We start from the raw sequence: 20,702 nt of genomic DNA, 5'->3' as shown, positions 1-20,702 counted from the left end.
GATTTAAATGTGGGTCTTCCCCATCAAAAACTAGTACCCACTGTACCCGTGGTGGCGAACCTTTGGCACTCCAGATGTTATGGACTACAATTCCCATCAACCCCTGCCAGTATGGCCAATTGGCCATGCTGGCAGGGGTTGATGGGAATTGTAGTCCATAACATCTGGAGTGCCAAAGGTTCGCCACCACTGCACTATACCACACTGGTTCTGTTTTGAAGGGCTGAAGAGTACTTTAAGGACAGTGGCTGTTGTGACTGGTGCATTATCTGTCTCCTCAAAGAAAGTAGTCAAGACTTAACTTGAAGCAAGATATAGTCCTGGCCAGTGGTGGGATCCAAAATTTTTAATAACAGGTTCCGATGGTGGTGGGATTCAAACAATGGCGTCGCCGCACACACGCACCTCCAGTCCCTATTGGGCAGGGAGGTTGCTTTAGTAACCCCTTCTTGGCACTCAGAAAAAATTAGTAACCCCTTCTAGAGAAGTGGTGAGAACTGGTTGGATCCCACCTCTGGTCCTGTCACTGGTGTTCAAAGCATAGGCCTAGTGTGAATGTGTGCATAGTGAAGACTTAAAATTTATGACCTCCAAAGTCAGGGGTAATACAGTATAAGGCAGGGTTGTCCAATCTGTGGCCCTCCAGATGTTCATGGACTATGATTCCCACAAGCTCTGTCAATTGCCGATGCTGGCAGGGGCTCATGGGAATCATAGTCCATGAACATCTGGAGAATCATAAGGTGAACATCCTGATATAAAGAAAGAAGGCAGTTTACATGTTGAACAAGGACAGTCATTAGTCAACCTTCCAACATCTGCCCAATAACAACTGGGACACTTCTGGGCATCCCTGGGCAGCATACCTAACAGCATAACAGCATATTCTGGCAGGCATGCACAGCAAAACAAACTCAAAAGTTCCATAGAATGATAGAAGGTACTAAAACAATGTACTGATGAAGGCTTTCATGGCCAGAATCAACTAGCTATTGTGGGTTTTCTGGGCTGTGTGGCAGTGGTCTGGTAGCTTTTCCTCCTAACGTTTCATCTGCAACAATGGCTGGCATCTTCAGTGGTAAAATGTGTTTCCCTCTGTTCCCTTCCTATACACATATAATTGAGGGGTAAAGTTGCCTCTCAGTGGAGGTTTAGGCAGAGGTATATAAAAGGTGGGACCATAATTGCTTTCCTCCAGAAAAAAAACCCTCTCTGTCACTGGGATTCTCTCTCTTTCTCCCTCAGCTTTCCCTCCTTCTAATCACATCACAAATCAAAAATAGATCAATTTAGAACAGTTGAAGAAAGGCATTTCACATTTGATGTTAATTTGATGCTTTATCAGTAAGTAAGGCTGTTCCATTGCCAAATTCTCTCTCTTCTTTTTCGCTTTCTCAATTTGAATGGTTTGGAGGAGAAAGTAATAAATGCATTCCATTTGCATTTAACATTTGTGAGGAAAATCTGGAATTTCATTTAAATCTGGAATTTCATTTATTTGATGCCAGTTTCTGTACACTGGATATATATGCTGAGAGTCAGCATGATGTCGTGGTTAAAGGGCCTGGGGGCACCCTGGTTCAAATCCCTACTCTTCCATTGAAGCTCTGTGTGACTTTATACCCGACATTTTTTCACAGCCTAACATACCTCATTGAGTTCTCTCTGTGAGGATAAAATGGAGAAGAGAACCGTGCTCTAAATCATTGCTTCCCAACCAGATTTACTTGATATGTTGATCCACTGATTTATTGTCACATGACCATCATTTTGGACCATCATTTTTTTGGCAGCCATTAGTTTAATAGCATGTTATCTGCAAGATTGCTGATTTTATAACCATTGCTAGAGTTAACCAAGCAAAAATTTACTTATTGGCACCTATTAATGTAGATTTTTTTTGAAATATTTATTATACTTTTTGGGTGTCACATCAGCATTGGTGGTTTCATATTAGCATTAGCCAGCACCTCTGAACAAAGTAATTGGGTTTATCATCTTCTGGAGGAGTTACTTCAGAGAAAACACTCAGAAGCAAATAGGGTGGGGGAGTTGGATAGTTCCTCACCTGGGCCTACATTGCCAGGGTCTCAACCCCTTCTACTTACTTCTACTGTATGTAAAGTAGAGAGGAAACTATGGGAGATTGGGATTTATGTAGATTTCTCCCTATTTAGCTGAAAATTTCAGATTTCAAACCTGAAGCTCCTTTTTCTTGTAATACTGTTTTGCAAGTGAAGAATCCCCCCTTCCCCAATATTCTGTTCAGCTTCAGAGGCAGACTTCTCCTTTTGGAATAGGCATCTAAAAATCTGTTTTTTTTATTCTATCATTCGCTCAGAACAATATATCCTGTCTACAATCCCATTCAGTCACATTCTGTTTCTGTCAATAAATGGTGTGAGGGAGAGAATGAAGTTGGCACTAGAATGACAGCTCCCAACATGGAATGATAGCCCCTGGGAGTAGCATGAGCCTTCTGTGAATAGGAATAGCAGAAGTGTCCTGGGATCATTACACTCTGAGGATAATCATTCCAGTCCTAGCTTCATTCTACCCCTAGGGATTGTCATTTCCCTCAGAGGCCATCTAGTCCCAGAGCACTGATTATGTTATTAGGGGCTGTCATTTATCTCCATGGCCTGTCACTCCAGGCCAGTGCATTCATACTCCTCCCAGAAGTCATCATTCCAGCATTATTCCAGTCCTGAAACAGTGTATCTCAGACCAGAGACCTTCATTCAAAATCTAGTCTGCATTTTCATTGCAACTTGCCTGCTGTAATAGATTTCAATGGGCCAGTGCCAAGTAGTTGGCATTCCTGGCTCCCATTAAATCCAGTGGACATGCCAACATCTCCCATTGTTCTCAGTGGGCAATCTTGTCATTCATTTTAGTACATCACCTTAAGAGATGTGGTCAGAAGATGTATATAAAGTGTGTCTTACCCAGCAGCCAGAGACAATGAGCCAAGGGTAGCTTGGTCCTGAAGTTCCTCCACTGTGGACTACAAAAGTATAATAATCTCTGACTTACTGCCCAGGACCACCCCTGCTCCAACAAGCACAAAAGTGACCTGGCATATAGCCTGGGAGCTGCACAAGGAACCCCTTCCTTTGGCAATGTGTTTCAGCTTCCACAGCAAGTGGTAATTCACAGATGACTTTTAAAATACATGTCAATGACCAACTGCTGAGAAAGAGCTAAGTGACATTAACATCAAGGGAAATGAGGAGGGGTCAGCTAAGGCAAAGAAAATATGCAGCACAGGAAGACAAGGAGCTCCTGTTTAAAAAACAACCTCAGCAGAGCCAAAAAGGGGTGCAGCAAAACTGCGTCCCTGGAGAAAATTAACGGGCTTCAAAGCAGCAGCAAGGTGGGTGGGGGGATACAGTCCAAACAGCTCACTCTCTTATATTCCCTCTCATCTCCACTGCAGAGCCTCTGTCTTGCTCTGCCTTTTCTATCGCTTGGCAAAGGAAGGGGGGAGGTAGAAAACTGTTCTACCACAGCACAAACTATCACTTAATGTGTTAAAGCACTTCAGAGTTCAGCTCAACCAAGGAGGACAAGGAGGATGAAAGAATGGATGCTTCTACTTACTTACTTACTTACTTACTTACTTACTTACTTACTTACTTACTTACTTACTTACTTACTTACTTACTTACTTACTTACTTATTAGATTTGGTATACCACCCCATCCCCTAAGGGCTCTGGCCGGTGTACAGATCAACCAACAAAGCAAAATCAACAAACCACAATAAAATAATAAATTACGTCTTAATTAAAAACATTAAGACATCCAATAAGTTCAAAGCATTGCCATTCCAGTAATTTCAGTAGCCCAGCTCAGCATAACAGCAGTCATTTACCAATGTAATTCCAGAGATGGAATGGAATACAAGAGACGGAATACCTGTGCTAGGCAGGCACAGTTATCACTTCAGCTTTGTTCACTGTAGATGACTGGTTGGCTGATTTGCTACTGAACTCTCCTATTGAGAGATTCAGCATTAGCTAATAGAGGCACATGACCCACTTCAGCAGGCTGGTGACCAGTTACAAGGGACAACCCATTGGTTGGGAAACACTATTCTAAACTGCTCTGGGTCCCCATTGGGGAGGGAAAAAAATGGTATAAATACCTGTATGAATTAAATGTGATGAAAAACTATAGCAGGATTTTAAGGGTGTCATCATAGCCTTCATGGGGTCAAATTCCAGGGGAATGTATATGACTTGGGCCAAGAAGCTTTTTTGTGATATCTACTCTTCAGTTACATAAGTTCCTAAAGAACAGCAAAAGCATGGCAGGGATAGGGAGAACCTGTGGCTTTAAAACTGAAATATTTGGAGAGTGGGGTTACTATAACTTTCTGAAAACTAGAGTTGCCCCATCCTGCCAGAATCCTGATAGTTAGCGGTTAAGAAATATAGGTTGTATGAACTATACCTTATTTTCCATGCATTTGTTTATATTGTTGTGAACTTTGATTTTGAAAAGTTTATCCCTAGGGTAGTCTGTTACCTGGAGAAAATAGCCTGTCCCTTTACTAGAAGCTTAATGGGCTGTTATTTACTAGGTGATGTTAACTTCATGCCATGAAAAGCTTCATCTGCTCATTTCCACATATTAAGTGTCAATTAAAGGAGCAGGGCATTTTCTCTAGGCATGTTTGTACCTCTATGTATCCCATGTGAAAAAAAAGGGTAACCATCTCCTCAATGGGCCTTAATTGTCAGAAAATGGCTACGACCAAGTGCCAAGGCTTGGGAGACTTGAGTCCCTCTCCCTGCCTTTGTTGAAGGAAAGGGGCAAATGTGTGCCTGTGTACATAATACATAGTTTAGATTGACGATATAGGGATGCATGCGTGGACAGTGGCGTACCACTAATGGGAACATGGGGTATCCCATGTCCCCAACACACAAGTTGCAGGACCCGACTGGTGTCCGGCGGCTCCCTCCATGCTAGTCAGGTGGGCACCACGGCTGCAGGCTGGCTCCTGCACTCCCTAGCCTCCTTGCTGACAGGGAGGCCAGCTGCATCCGTGGTGCCTGCCAGAGCCACCTGCTTTTGAGCTGTGGCCGCAGGCCGGCTTCTGTCCGAGAGCCGGCCTCCCTGTCAGCAGGAAGGCCAGCGAGGCAGGAGCCGGCCTCAGGCACCCACAGGCCGGTTCTCAGGCAAGAGCCAACCTGCAGCTGTGGCTCACCAGCAAGCGGCTCAGGGGGAGGGCTCTGCTGGCTGTAGGAGCAGCCGGATGGGCTTGGCTGAGAGGCGGCCCATGGCAGGCTCCCAGCCCAGCTGCTCTGACCCACCAGGCACCCCTTGGCCCAGCCCACCAGGCCCCGGCCCTGCCAGGCTGCCTGGGACTGCCACCGCCAGAGCAGCTGCTGGGACCTCCACTTCTGGAGCAAGCACCGGCTAAAGTAAGTGGGGGCTGGGGGCCCCTGGAGCAGGTGTTGCCCCCAGGTGCCCTTTCCCCTTGGTACACCTCTGTGCTTGGATATAGCTTAGCCAAATACATATCCAAAAAAACCCGTTATTGGTTAGGCGTAGCCATAGCATGCAAAGGTATTCCTATGTGGGATGAGTACCAATGGTTTAAATGACTAGTAGAGACAGAGAAAGAATCAGGCAAATCAATGAGATAATTGAATTGCTTTGGAGATCTGATGTGGAGGAGAGGATCTGTTGCCCGTTACGTGTACTTTTTTGCCTCCATCTGTACAAGCTTGTGTGTTTATAAACAGTGAATATTACAGAAATACCAGTGTCCTGCCTCCAAAGGGAACCAACTCAGATAAATACTGCCCCTGAAACTTATGGTTGCTTTGGGAAGTGGGCCGCACATACAATATAAAGCATATTTCTAAAGTTAAATGCACTCTGAATGCCCTTCTTCTGAAAGGCAGACATCCCAGTAGCTAAGAGCGCTTCCTGATGTCAGGGAACTATTGAACAAGCTGGTTCTAATCATTGTGCACAGTGAATGCCATGAATTTGTTAGAAGGGTCAATGTAGCAAAAGCTAATGTCGCTTATTAGCAATGCACAATTAATTAATAGTGTTAACTAGCAATGGAAACTCAAAAGGACAGGAGCTCATTGACAACTATTAGTTGCTATGGTTTCATAGGATACTTTAAACAAACAATATTTGCAAAATGTACAACTGCCCAGAGTCAGTCTTAGCCAGAGGGCAACTAGGAAAGCAGCGCTGGAGCCCTGGGGGAGGGCTGCAGAGGGCCCCTGACTTCTCAGTTGCAATAGCACTGTGCTGCTGGCTCCTCTGGGTAGCAGCAGAACCCACGCCTCTTCAAGCGCAGACTGGGAGGCAAAAGGGGCTCTGAAAAGGGCCCTGTCTCACCCACAGTTCTGTTCTCCCAATGGAGGCGGGACAGAAGAAGAGGGATGAATGCTTCCATGGGAGTGGGGCTGCTGGCTTGCTGAGGGTGAGCACCCTGCCCAACCTTTGTGTTGAAGGCAAGTGTCCCACCTTCTGTCTGCCTACTCTCACACTGGCATGTCAGTAGATGTGCTGTCAATTCCTTGCCATGCCAGTGAATGCTCTACCTGCTCACCACATTGGCAGCAAGCATTCTGTCTGCCTAGTGTCCCACTGTGCTGGCACTTCACCTGCTTGCCAGCTCACCATACTGGTGCTGAGCACCTTGCCACGTCACTGAGCACTTTGACCACTTACTGCACTGATGCTAAGTGCCCTGTTTGGGACTCATGCTGCTCACTCATGATAGTTCACACCTGCCTCACACAGAGGCTTGTTTGGGGGTGGCTGTAGTAGGGGAGGAGTAGTTAGCCTGGGATCTCATCCTGGCCTTTGACCCAGGGTCCCTGAATCATTAAGACTGGTCCTGCCTCATCAATGACAAAAATTGTGTTTAAATGCTTCTTAAAAAAAAAAACTGGCCAAGTTGAAACTGCAGAATTTTGCATTTGCAGGTTTGTTTCCTGAGTTCTCCAAAAGACAAAATTTTCATTACATAACTCTTAACCTTGTAGTCAACTTCATTTTCACTTGCTAAAAACATATAAGAGCCTCCAAAGTGTTGCTCATAGAGTTGCTGCTATTGTAGATGGTTTGAGTGAAAGAGGTTGTAGGGTTGTCCACTGCCTGGGGAAAGTGTCCTGCCCCTTTAATGGAGAGGTTGATATTTGCCAGGTGCTATTATTTACCCCCCTGTGCAAAAAGCTTCAGCTTCCCACTTCCACAAATTGAGCCTTTATTTAATGGACAAGATATTTATTTCCAAACCTTCTGGCAACCCCAGGAGGGTCATAACTTTTTTTTTCTGCAATAGGCCTCTGAGAAAGATAATGGGGAGACCTAAATTTGCCCACTCTCAACTTAGGCCAGTTTTAATCTGAAGGCTAATTGGGCACAGAAAGTTCTCCATCTGCAAAGCATGGGAGAGGCTGGAGCTTGGTTTTTAAGCATTGTCTGAACCTGGGATTGCATAATGACAGATGTGTACATCAGCGTATACAAAAATGTGACACAACTACAAAAATAAGTAGATGTAGGGTGGTAAGTAAGCCTCTGATGAGTCCACTTAAGTATGCAGTCTTAAACATACTTACTAGGGAGTAAGTCTCATTGCAGTCCATTAAACACATTTCTGAATCAACATGCTAAGAATGATACTGCACATCTGGATAGCTTGTAGTCTCTAAATCAGAACTGAGAAATCAAATTGATGTGATTGTTGGAATGTCTTGTAGAATCGTTTTAGAATGAAAATTCAGTCTTGGGATTCCATTATGTCCTTCTACAGTTAACTTGGTAGCAGAATTCAAGTTGGTCTTTGAGGTGCTACTGTACTAGACCTTTCCTCTAGTGCTATGGACTAACACAGCTATCCACCAGATACTAAATTCATTGGTTACTGCACCATCATTTAACTGAAGCAATAATTTACAATGAGGTTGTTATGGAATGACTTCCATAGTTCAATATCAAATAACGTCTGCCCTGTGAGGAACACAAAAGCACCTAAAGACTGTTAAGACACCAGAGATTGAATCTGGGACATTCTGCATGCAAAGTGGATTCTCTACCAATGAGAATAGCTCCACCCTCCCAATGTCATCTCCATGTCAATATATGATGTAGGACTAAGGCAGTATTCAGAAGTCGCCTTATCTGGTAAAATACCAGATCAGTAGTTAGCTTTTTGTTTCTTTTGGTACTCATAGTGTAGGATTTAAGAGGTGCAGAAAATCAGTATCAAGTGGAACAGGTAAATTAGTTTGTTAGCATGAATACTATTATCAAAATGGAATTCTTTGAGTTAAAAGTATTATCAAGGCTGAGCAATTAAAGCAGATGCATTCCCTAACTAAAGATGCAACTGAAGCACAATATCTGCAGATTTCATAGGAGAGACCATTAAAATTGCTACGTCAGACAAGAATCCCTCAGTGCAAGTGGAAAACTGAATGGGCTTTGTTACATTATTAGCATTCTGCACAACAATCAGTTTGCTTGTAAAAAGGTTAGCAGAAATGGCAAATGCTAATGCAAAAACCAGTTAATTTTTAAATGAAAATTCTTCCAGTATTTTCTCAGAAAACATATAAACTAATCTTCTCACACTAAGCTGCAAATACGTTGAAATAGCAAGAACTAGGCAAAAAGGGGCGGGAGAAGATAATGTCACAAAAGCAAGCAGAAAGTGATGAGAAAAATAAGAGACACTAAATTCTGTGATCCAGTTCAGAGTTAATTCTTTTGGCATAGGTACCAGCTAATACTTTGGGTCTGTATCCCCACATCCCAAATTGTTAATTTTTTCTATTACTCTTCTACAGTGATACATCACTTGGCATGAACAGTGTTCTCTAGCTTTCTTTTCAGCAGTTCTTTGTGAAGAAAGATGTAACATCTTTAGAGCAGCAAACCTCTTTTCAAGCTTCTCCATTAAATTTAGTCTAGCGGCCCAATTGGGGGGGGGGGAGAGGTGAATAGAGTCCTAGAAATGGCGTGAGCCCATGCTGTTTCCCCCTTCTGTCTGTGGAAGGGGAACCCTCACTGGCAAAGAGGACAAAGATGGTGGTGTTTGGGTGCCCCACAGCTCAGCAGCAGAGAAACCTGTAAGTGGCTTCCCTCCCTGACTTTTAAGCTGGGAACACTGTGGCCAGAGCCTTGCATTTATGCCAGGGCCGTATCTGCCTGAGGACATGGGATCACCCATCTCCTCAGGCACAAGTAATTGGCTCCCCACGTGACCGGATGCCTTCCCCCTCATCTGACTTTGATCTCCCTCAGCCCTGCCCACATCGTTGATGATGTGGGCAGGGCCGAGGGAGGCTGAAGTCAGACGAGGATCGGTCCGACCCACATGGTCAAGGCCTGCTGCCTCATCTGACTTCGGCCTCCCTTGGCCCTGCCCATATTGTCCTCTTTGACCATGTGGGCAGGGCTGAGCAAGTCCGAAACCAGACAAAGCTCCTGGCAGGCAGGCAGGCCTCGCTTGGCTCCTCAGGGGGGAGGAACAGGGCTCCATGGTGCGTGGCAGTGGCGCTCCACTCTTTGGCTTCCTGCAGACAGGCTTCTGCCCTCAAGCCCTGGGGAGAGCAGGAGCCAGCCACGGGATTTTTTGTCTCCAAGAGTCATTTCCCTCCCATACACCTCTGATTTACGCCACTCTGAACTCCATTCAGCCATGGTAGGTTTTCCAGGTTGCCAGGGTTTTTTTTCCTGCTGCATCCCTGTGCTGTCTGAATGCCCTGTGCAGGCATGGCAGCAGAGTCATTCCTGGCTGCAGTGACCTCTGGTTGTACCTTTTATTTCTAGGACTAAAATATTTATTTAAAGTTTAAAATAATTTTTTAAATGGTTCTTTGGGGTTGAAGTCACTTTTCAGCGTGTTAGTGGCCTGTGTCCCTGTTGTGTCACCAGATTTAAAAAGCTTCCAACCCTTGAAGTAATTCTGTACTTCAAAAAAAGTTTCCTTATTTACTTATAAATGGGATGAACGAATGTTCAGGTGCTGGTTTTTTTAGAAATAAATAACTGCTTGAAGCATGGTGGGTGACCAACATTGATACCTGAGCTAGCATTCAATGCACTGGCGTTCACATCCACTATTTCAGCTATGTTCAACATACAGCATTTACTGAGCTCACGAAGATCATTTTTACTTAACAAGAAAGAAGTGCAGAGAGCAGTCATCAGCCGAGCTTTTTTGATACCTGAATCTTTAGCCCACCCCCACCTTAAGAATATTACAATATAAGAATGAGCTTCTTCTGGAAATTCCAGTAGCTTAGCCTGTTAGCCTTGAAAAAAAGTCTCAGAGGCAGAATAGTCTCCTCTTTTAAGTGTTCTCTGAAATTAGCTTGCTTTATCCCAAAAACCAGGCTCTGAGATATACAAAATATTCTTAGAAAGGATTTATTCCCCCCTACTCCTCTGTAGGCACAAAGCCTTATTTGAAAAAATTCGCCGTTTTAATCTGCTTATTCTCAAAGTCAGGCTCCGAGACATTCAAAACAAGTGGGTGGGGGGTGGAAAGGTTTATTTTTTTATAATTGAGTTTTAATTTATTAACGTTGGCACCCAGTATTGCTATCTACTGATTTTAATTATTTATTATATGATGTTTCAAAGTATTGATTGTTTTAATGTCAATGTTGTAACCCGCCCTGAGCCCTATGGGGATAGGGTGGGGTGTGTATGTACGTACGTACAAATAAATAAATGAATGAATGAATGAATGAATGAATGAATGAATGAATGAATGAATAAATAAATAAATAAAAGTCTCTTAAGGAAAGATCTCTCCAACCTAACACTCTAGACATGCAAACCTTATTTGACAAGATCTGTCAGTATAACACATTTTCATTTCTCACTCCCCTTTCTCATCTGGCTGCTTCTGCCATCCATAAGCCCTGATTGGATGACCTATTTTACAAATATACCAAACAGTATATTTTGCAGTATATACCAAACAGGGGATTGGTGACTGATAGAAAATCTAGCAGATAAGGTCTGGTTTATCTGCTGCTCCCTGCATAGGAATTTATAAGGTTCTCTTTGAATCCAGGATCTCAAAAGGATACGCTGAATGAGTTTCTTTTCTCACACATTTCCGTTACTGAAAGACTGTGCTTGTAGTTGCCGTATTTCCATCCCAGAAAATAGATTTATTATTGGAGATTGTTCTAGATAGAGCAAATGTTGCTGGACAGTATCATTTTTGTTTGTAATCAAATGGGTATTTATACAGTTCCTTCTTTTTTAAAGCCTGAGTATGGTTCAGTAGTTTTTTTAAAATGAAGCTTTAAGGATAACTCAGCAGTGCGTGGTCCATGTCAAAAGAGCTGTTTTTCTTGTAGAGACCATTATTCTTTCATGTTTAAAATATTTTGAGTGTTCCAAATAGGTGGGGCCCAATCTCCAGGTGGTAGCTGAAAAACTCCTGGGATTACAACTGAATTCCAGGTGACAGAGATCAAACAGAGATCAAACAATTAAATATTTAGTCTATTACTGAAAGCTTGCAATTCTAGGCTCAGTCATTGGTCCACATAGCCCAGTTTCCTCTGATTGATGGGTTCTCAGATATCTCCAGAAGGAATCTTTCCGAAGTCTTCCCTACTAGCAATAAGGAAGCACTGAAAAACTTCAAAGGATAAAGAAGACCAAATACACATGCAGAATATTTTTTTTCAAGTATTGCTGTTCCTTATGTACAAAATCCCATTTTGGCTTTTGGAAATCCAGTGTATCTGTATCAGAACTCAAACTAGGTCTCTTCTTGGATGACCAGGCGCAAGGAATTTCCTCTCAAGAGAAGCCTGCCTGATATTCCTTGTACAGACCATTCTGGTTGTGGATTTTTGAAATTTGTAAATCTCTAGCAAAATTATATTTGTTGTAAGCCTTGACATCTTATGTAAGAAGGCAGGATGTAAATATCTTAAAATACATTAAAGAAAAAATAGAGTTGGGATGGTAGGTAGCAACCCTGACTCATAGTAGGAGAGTTCTTAGGGTAGCTAACAGGCCTGAGGAAGAAAGTGTTCTGTCTTTTTAACAGAGGCTTAATGTAATGTTATTTTCCAGGTGAAGTTATTTACCTCCACGCCACGAAAAGCTTTACCTGCCCATTTCCACTCACTGAGACTCTATTAAAGGGGCAGGACACTTTTATCCAGGCCTGTTGGTGAGGCTAAGTTCTGCTGTCTACCAAGTAGGGGAGAAGGCAGGGTTGTTATTGTAGAGTCAAAGTAAGGAAAGCAGTCCTGTAAATGTTTGTGTAGTCTGAAAGTTAAAGAACATACTTTTTGCCTATATCTCAGAGGTAACATTTCTGAACATGGAAAGAGGTGGCTGTTGGCTGCATGAATTTTCCATGTGATGATACTGTCTGTCTTACAGCAGTTGTTGAATGATCTCAGATATGTAATTTGTGCAAGCTGTTCTTTTGTTTATCACATGTGAACATTGCAATAGTGACATATGCTCTTGCGATTGCAACAATTCATGATTCTTGTTATGCTCTCTTAACACATCCCTGGCAGGCAACTCATCTCTGTGGCCTGCCGCTAGCTTATGTAGGTCTGTTTACTCATTCAAGCACATAAAAACCTCCTCTCATTTGTTTGTTGGCCTCCTTAAAGTGGCAACCTAATATTACTGCTATCTATTTTATTGTTGTTTTTGTTTTTTAATCAATAAGAAAGAAAGCTTATTTAGGCAGGTGTCTGGGGAAAGGGTATTTTTTAAGAATGTATCAGTGGTGTTTTACATGGTGTCTAATGAGCTTATCAGATCACAAGAACACAAATTGATCATTTGTTATTTTAAAAGATTTTTATCCCACTTTTGTCCCTCTTTCATTCTGCTTCTCCCAGAGATCCCTACAAAACTGAATGTCTTGGGAGTGAGTGTAGTTCTCCACACTGGAGAGTCCCGCTCTGTTGATTCCTCCATATAGCAGGAAATAACTGTTCACTACTGAGGTCCCTATGGCCTCACACAGTCTTCTAAGCAACTTGGCATTCTTGGAGGAAGTGGATTAGCCAAGCATATCAGGTCACTTTCATTTCAAAAGATAAATTGTGTTCTAAAGATATTTAAAGTCAGTCTTGTTTTGTGATTTCCCCAATTAGTTGAATCATCTGAGGTCTTACATGTGATTAAACATTCCAGACTTATTGGTGTATGTAACACACTCTGACTAGATTATTCTTAGTTGCATTGTATGGATAATACCTCCTCTAAGACAATGAATTATTTATGTGGGTAGAATTTCACTGGAGCAACTTGATTTGTGGCATCCATTTACATACTGAAGACAGACTGTGGTGATCCTGGAAAAGCAGGGAATCCCTGTCTGTATATGAGCGGGCAGCTTTCCAGCCAGTTCCTGTAGCTGTGTCTTTAACCATAGGCTAATTTGCAGACTTTACTAGAGAATAAAGTTTGTCCCTGCTCATTTACCTGCTGATTTCTGCGAGTCAGATTGCTGTTAAAAGCTCAAAAGTTGGTTAGGGCAGGATTTTTCCTGATTTTCTGTGATGTGGCAGGAAAGCTGAAAAAACCATTTCCAAAATTGTCAGGTCTAAGAAACCGATTTCCATTTGCAGGGGAAAAATCATATTGTAAGATCTGAAAAAGTTCACCTATTTCCTTATGTGAGCTGAAACTGTCAAAACAAAATGTAGTCTTTGTATCTTCTCATGTAGATATTAGATGTTTATCAAATATTTAATTTTCATTTAACTAGTCCAATCCTAAAAGAATGTCAGAAAGCATTATGAAAGAATATTATCCTGGATCAGTTTACAAGTAAATACTTCGAAATGACTTGTAACTTGCTGATTTGTACCAGTAAAATATAACTTTGTGCTAATATTGTTTGTCCATAACTATCTTCTTAAAAAATGAACATTCTGTTTAATAATAGTTAGATCCAATCCTACAGAACCAATCAGAGCATGACATCTGTATTTCCTGTTACTTGATACAAACTGTTATTTCTGTCCATTTTCTTTTTAAAGAAAACCCCCACAGCTCATGCCATGAAGGAAGAGAATTTTCTTCGGCGCAGGTTCTCACTCTGCCCTGCCTCATCTACTCCTCAGAAGATTGACCCTCGCAAGCTGACCCGAAACCTGTTTTTTGGGGCCGATAATGAGATCTACCCACTCAGTCCAGGTGAGTACTCCAGATATGAATGGGGGAGGGTGTTTATACTTTCAAGAATAGAGGGGCAATGCAATGTGAAGCAGGAAGTGGAACAGTCCCATAATGAAAGCAAAATTCTGCTCACATTTCAGTAGATCCCATTCATTGTGTTTTATCTAATTGTTCAAAGTGTTGTCAAAGAAAGCGTTGTCGGCTGGAATCACTGGGGTGTTGTGGGGTTTCCAGGCTGTATGGCCATGTTCTAGTAGCATTTTCTCCTGATGTTTTGCCTGCATCTGTGGCTGTGGCTGGCATCTTCAGAGGATCTGATGGTAGTAAAGCAAGTGGAGTACATACAGCTGTGCAATGTCCACGGTGGGAGAAGAACCATTTGCATTAGCTAACGAGTAAAGTGTTCAAAGTGATTCAGGTGCACTATTTAGGTAGGCAAGTACTATTATTAAGGTTGCCTACTTCCAGATCTTCTAGAATCACACATCACAGAGATCATTTATTGTGGAGAAAATAGCTTTTGAAGGGTGGATTCTATGACATACCATCCTTTTTAGTGGAAATCCTTCCCGAAGTTCTTCCTTCCACAGGCATCACCCCTGATTTCCAGGAATTTCCCAACCCAATGTGGCAGCCTTAAGTATTAGCCTCAAATTAAAGATCAGGAAGGCTGAGACCAAGAGCTAATGGCTTTTGTAAAACTACCCTGTAAATAAATAGTTATGGGGAGATTTGAAACACGACTGTTCCAACTCACAGCTTTTTCTCTTTCAGTGCATCTGTATGCAGTTTACATGGAAAGAGGTCACAGTGGGAGTTGTTCTTATGAAAGTATATATAAGATTGAATCCTTGGTTGCATGCTCACAGCCAGATGGCTTCCACTCAAATGGCCCCTTTGATCACTTCAAGCATGATGCTAAAAGGAGCAGTTGGCATCACACTACAGTAATCCCGTCCCCATTCACATAACAGTTTGCAGAGGCGGAGCTACCAGGGGATGGTGGGGTGCGCATTGCACTGAGCGCATGCCTGCCCCTCCATACTTACCTTAGTTCAGCCTGAAAGTGCAGACTGGAAAAAACGGCCTGTTCACTTGAGGCTAAAAACAACCTGGTGGGAACTACACTTCCCAGGAGACCTTGGGAGCCTCAAGGTCTCCTGGGAAGTGTAGTTCCCACCAAGCTGTTTTCAGCCTCAAGTGAACAGGCCGTTTTTTCCAGTCTGCACTTTCAGGCTGAACTAAGGTAGGTGTGTGGTGTGTGTGTGTGTGGGGGGGGGGGGATGCAGAGTGCGCACCGGGCGCAGTATGGCCCAGCTACGCCTCTGACTGTTTGTCTGCCTTCCTAAAACGCACATGGGATTGGATCCTAGGACTGTCTTCCACTTTCTTCCCTCATTAGAGAAAGATTTCCTCCAATAGACAATAACTTTCTGATAGAGAAAAGCTTCCTCTTGAAGGAAATCTTTTTTTCAGTTGCAGGAAAATTTCGAGGAAGGGAGTCTTAGGGCGCAACTAGGCAATACATGTGACATGAGTTGGGTGGAGGGTCCCCCTGATCTAAGGGTAACATAAGGGAATTAATGTTCTCAAGTGCTGCAGGACCAGATTTGGTCCATGAGTATGCTGTGTGTAGGGGTGCAGCTTTGAAAGAAAATTCTTATACCGGTAGATAATTTTTTTAAAGAACATATAACAACAATACATCAAAAGAAAATTTAAAATTAATATAATAAACTATAAATGAGAATAACAATAATAGATCTAAGCATAAATTTTCATAAATAATTTCCAGATATTGGGGTATGAATCCATATATTGTTGTACAGATTATTTTCCCTGTTTAATTTTTTTTAATAAAAATGCACATCATCTGTATCAAGTCAGTTATCTGTCAAGACCTGAGTGTTTGGTCTTGCCATAAATCTCCAAGTGGGAGCAGGGAATGTGGCACTGGGGGTAGCTCTGATTGTCTTTAACTTGCTTGCTTGCATTTTCCTATCTCTCCTGCTTTGGCTGGCACTGCCACTGTGAAATGACCTTCCCATGGGATCTTCTGCGACAGCAATTATCTGGGTTAGGGAGAAGCTGTACCTGCTTGCAAAAAACTGGTGCTGGCCAGTTTGGACTTGGGCAAGGGGCTGCTGTAATTTTTGTTGAGATCTTCCCACCAGGTCAACAATCCTTTTCCAGTGTACATCTCTATTGATTATCAATAAAAGAGATTTCATTCATAATTGAATCTGCTTTATTTGAGAGATCTAGAAGATACAACAGTATTCCCCCTTCCACTTTTTCTTTCTTGAAAATATGTTTTCCATTTACCTTCCATTTACCAACATGCTCTTACCTTTAGTAGTGAATTTTGTTTTTTAAGATAGTCTGCAACAGGCATCATGCATTTTTTCCAATACCTTTTTGTTTTTTTCATAAAGCCATCACATATAGTAAAAAGTATCATCAAACAGTTTACATTTCCAGCATTTCCTTTAGTAGTTCCTATCCCTTTTCTCAGTATTCATTGGTGTAATATACCATGAAAAACACCTTATACCAATTTTCTGTTAACATTTTATTTGCTGTAAATTTTGTATGTTTCATCCATTAGGTTTCCCACTGTTCAACAGGTATTTCACCCTCAAAATTCTGCATTCATCTAACCATACATATTTTGACTTGTTCTGTTTCTGTATTAAATAGGAACAATAGCTTGTCAATTTGTTGTAACACATGTTCTTTTTATTGTGTAATCAAATTTTCAAATTCTGCCAAACCCCTAATTACACCACCTGTTGTATTGCTGACTTTTTTTCTATCTTTAAAAAATACAATAATGCTCAGTATTTAGTCATGGCACATTCAAATAAGTTAAAACCCAGGGAAGGATGGGATAGTGAAGTTTAATGTGTTAGTACTTGATTGATCTTAAAACAACCAAAAAAGAAAAGAAAACCTTCCCTTCTGCCCTTTAGTGTGATTTTTATTATTTTTGTTTGTCTTTACAATAATTTTTTTTCACACAAAAAATTGAGAAAGTGTGGTAGAAGTAAGCCAAGAGATATCCAGAGCAGAGGTCACCAACCTTTTTGAACCTGATGAAGGCTTAATTGAAACTATCCTCTAGATGTAATTTGATTTTTAAAAAATGTGTCAATGAACTGTATTGCACTTTTTCTGGAATGAGCAATTCTATTCCTTTTCAAGAATTCAGGAACTTACTTCTGAAAAGTGGGACTATATGACACTAGTTTTATAAAACGATTAGGCTTCAATTGTTTTGAAGCACAGCATGGACACTATCTTTTTTTTACCATTAGTCTAAGCCAATTAGATATCTGTTGAATTTCTACATATTATACGTCTGTTAAACAGCAAGAAAGGTCAGCCTATTAACCTATCATGGTTACTAGAGTAGGTTATTTTCTCTTCTTTCTACTTCACCAGGTTTTAGAATAGAAAGTCACTAGTTCTTTAAAAAAACTGAAGCAAGGTTAGGTTAGGTGCATTTTTACAAAACAAAAACTTAGTATTCTGGAGAGAAAGTTGCTAAAAAAAATTTAGAGGCCTATTATGAATAGATTGCTTACGTCAGGGCTCTTCAGGGGCTCTTCAGTGTGAAGTGGGCTTGCAGAGGGGTCTCTTCATGTTTTTCTGTTTACACATGAGGAGACAGTCTTTTCTGGGTGTGCCGTTTTTCTATAGAGAACTCTTGGGTTCTCTTGACTCCACCCATCAAGTGATTCTTAAAGGCACAAATTTCACTATCTCCAGTAGTTAAAATTGCTGGCTTATCCTTTAAATTGCACTTTTATCCATATTACTGTTTCAAAACTAGTCTCCCCTCCCCTCACAAATGAAAGAACAAAGCAATTCCCTGGACCACACATTGCCAAAGAAGGGGACATTGTAGAGCCAATATTCTCTTCCCCCTCTCTCCCGCCCCCACTTTCTTCTACTGCTGTTTCTGCAGCTGGAAGACAGAGAGGCTTGTATTTTCCATTCACTCTGTGCTCTTATTATGTTGAGACATCAATCTATAATCACGAAATGTAGAGGTTGGTGTTATTTGTTTAAGCCCATGTGAGTGAACTTTTCTTTAACTTGAAGCAGCCAGCAACGTGGAAGGAGGGGTGGCAGTGCAAGGGTGAGGGAAGGCTGGCTGTGGGCAGAGGGAAGATCTCTGAGACAAAGCTGTGCTCACTGGTAAATCTGAACTCTGGTGGTGAAGCAAATTAAAAGTCATGCTAAAAGTAGTCTTGCTTGCTGTGGAGAGAATGGATAGTGAAAGCAGGGCTCCAAGAAATAGGTCCTTACAAGAAATCTTGCTGCAACAGGCATCATGCAGCAATCACATTGCACCAGGTCATCTCAAAGTGTAATTGGCCAAAATGTATTACTTTGTAGTACAGGTAAATACCTAACTTCTCTCAAGTAGTTAGAGTTTGACCCACGGACAGAATGAGCAGCAGGAAAGGAATACTGCAGGGCTCTGGGGAAAGGCAAAGGAGAAAACTAGAGGGAAAGAGGAGGGTTGCAGCTTTCCCCTCACTTTCCATTACTTCAACCATTGGGTGAGGTAGAGCAATGAACAGGCCTCACGAGGCCCCCTCCATTAAAGCGACCACTGGAGTGCTGTCTGCAAAGGTTCCTGCAGGGGCTGGCACTGGGCAGGGGTCTGCTGCTCAGGCTGCCCCTCCTGCAGCTGATGGAGGAGCAGTCTGAATGTTCTCAGTCACACAAATTACCACAAGCGGAAGAGAGAGGCGTGGGGTAGCTAGCCAAGAGGTGAATCCTTCTATGACCAGCTCTGGTGCTTTGCCTGAATGGTCTCCTGTAAAGTGGGGTCACCAAAAATGTTTGATGGAGATGTTTGGTGAGATTGGTGCTAGGGGGCCTGCAGTGGGGAAAAGCATGCAGAGAAGAGGGTTACTCACCTCACTGGTGAGATGATCACTCTAGAGGAGTTTCCCTTTTCTGTAGCAAAAGACATCAACTTCCACAGGCTACTTTGGGATACCTGTCCCTGGTGCATGGCCCCTGCTTGCACCACACTGTGTTGCTCTTGTTATATAGGACTATATGGAGGCACAATTGTCCCACACACATGGAAGAAGTTTGCATTTAACATCTGACATCTGAACCTGCTTTTAGGCACATCATGTATACCTCTCACTGATGGCCCACTGTTGGCAACCCAAAGATGTTCTGAGTGGGGGTGACAAAACCAGTGTTAGCGGACTGAGGGCTGCTGGGCTGACTACCACCAGGCTCTGCTACACACCCAAGTTCTCAACAGGGCACATAAAGTGGACAAAATCTCACCATTATCAAGACACAGTTTTTGGGGTGTGTAGGCAACTGTTGGTTTCATAATGACTGGGATGGGTAGTGGTGGGGTGGGGTGGGTAGGCAACCATTGGTTTAATAATGACTGAAGTGGGTGCAAACATTAGGGCAGTGACACAGGAGTTTTCCACCCCACGGCCGCCCTCCCCCACCATGATCAAAGGCTGCCATTCTCCACCATGACCAAAGAACTATTTTTTGCACCAGGTCATCTCAAAGTCACAATCACATTATAGAACATGCCCCAACTCACAAATCTGAACACAGCAATGCCACATAGCAGAAATAATTTTTTTTGACATTTTCAAAATGCTTTCAAAATGTTTAACAACTGTTCTAACACTTTAAAGTGTTTTAAGTGTCGGAACACTGTTAACTTTAAAGTGCTTTAAGTAGATTACAGTGGCATCTCTGGGCCTCTCTGCAAAGGGAGGGATAGCCAGATGGCTCTTTATCTTTCCCAGACCTTGGGAATGGGCTTTTGTTTTCCAGCTCTTCGTTTCCCGTTTTTTTGCTTTACGTAGATGGGGGCAGGGGATCAACACAGGTAATAAAGCTATGGGCATTATGGGGGATGGGTTAGAATGGGCTTTAAAAAACCAGGAGCTCAGTGTTCATTTCAATAAATGCTACTGTGTGATAAATCCCAGTGTCTATCATTGAATGCATCCTAAACCTGACATCTGCTGGGTTTCTGTTGGGGTTGCCCTTAGTTTTTTTAATTAAACATCTGTAAGGATTCTTTGGTCTTACATTGGTTCTTTGGGCTTGCACTGCTGCATTGGCCTGGGTTCTTCTGGGCATCTTTTAGTTATTGGTTCTGCTGGGCTTGCAAAAGTCCTCACCCTGCTTGAATTTGTTCTGCTAGGAGTCTCTGGTTTGATATTAGTTCTGTTGGGCTTGCTGCATTGGCTTGTTATTCTGCTGGGATTCCTGTGTTTTGTGTTGGTTCATGGCATGGGAGGCATTGATTAGTGGCTGCTCCAGGTATGTCTCTGGTTTTACCATGAAGAAAAAAGGCTACCCTCCCCCCCCCTTGGGAAATAGTGCAGGATGAATGGGGGCACCTTCTTTGAGGGTATAGAATAGAATCCCTGACCCAATCTTCTTGAAACTTGGGGGGCTCTTCTGTGAATAGGCAGCTGCAATTATGCTGCAGATGTTGTATCCCAAGCTTAA

At 42.4% G+C, this 20,702-nt stretch overlaps 1 protein-coding gene across 3 annotated transcripts in view; it reads left to right on the top strand.

Moving 5' to 3' along the window:
* Positions 1 to 20,702, top strand: part of OSBPL5 (oxysterol binding protein like 5) — a 156,707-nt gene that overhangs the window by 60,338 nt on the left and 75,667 nt on the right. For all 3 annotated transcript variants that reach the window (XM_048484298.1, XM_048484296.1, XM_048484297.1), the window contains exon 2: positions 14,039 to 14,195. In XM_048484298.1, coding sequence (XP_048340255.1) covers positions 14,039 to 14,195 — 157 coding nt within the window. The remainder of the gene's footprint in view (positions 1 to 14,038; positions 14,196 to 20,702) is intronic.

This window comes from Sphaerodactylus townsendi, linkage group LG02, assembly GCF_021028975.2.
Source record: "Sphaerodactylus townsendi isolate TG3544 linkage group LG02, MPM_Stown_v2.3, whole genome shotgun sequence".
In the NCBI taxonomy this organism is placed as follows: Eukaryota; Metazoa; Chordata; class Lepidosauria; order Squamata; family Sphaerodactylidae; genus Sphaerodactylus; species Sphaerodactylus townsendi.
The sequence above is the reverse complement of the archived record's forward strand: the minus strand, read 5'-3'. Positions and strand labels throughout refer to the sequence as shown.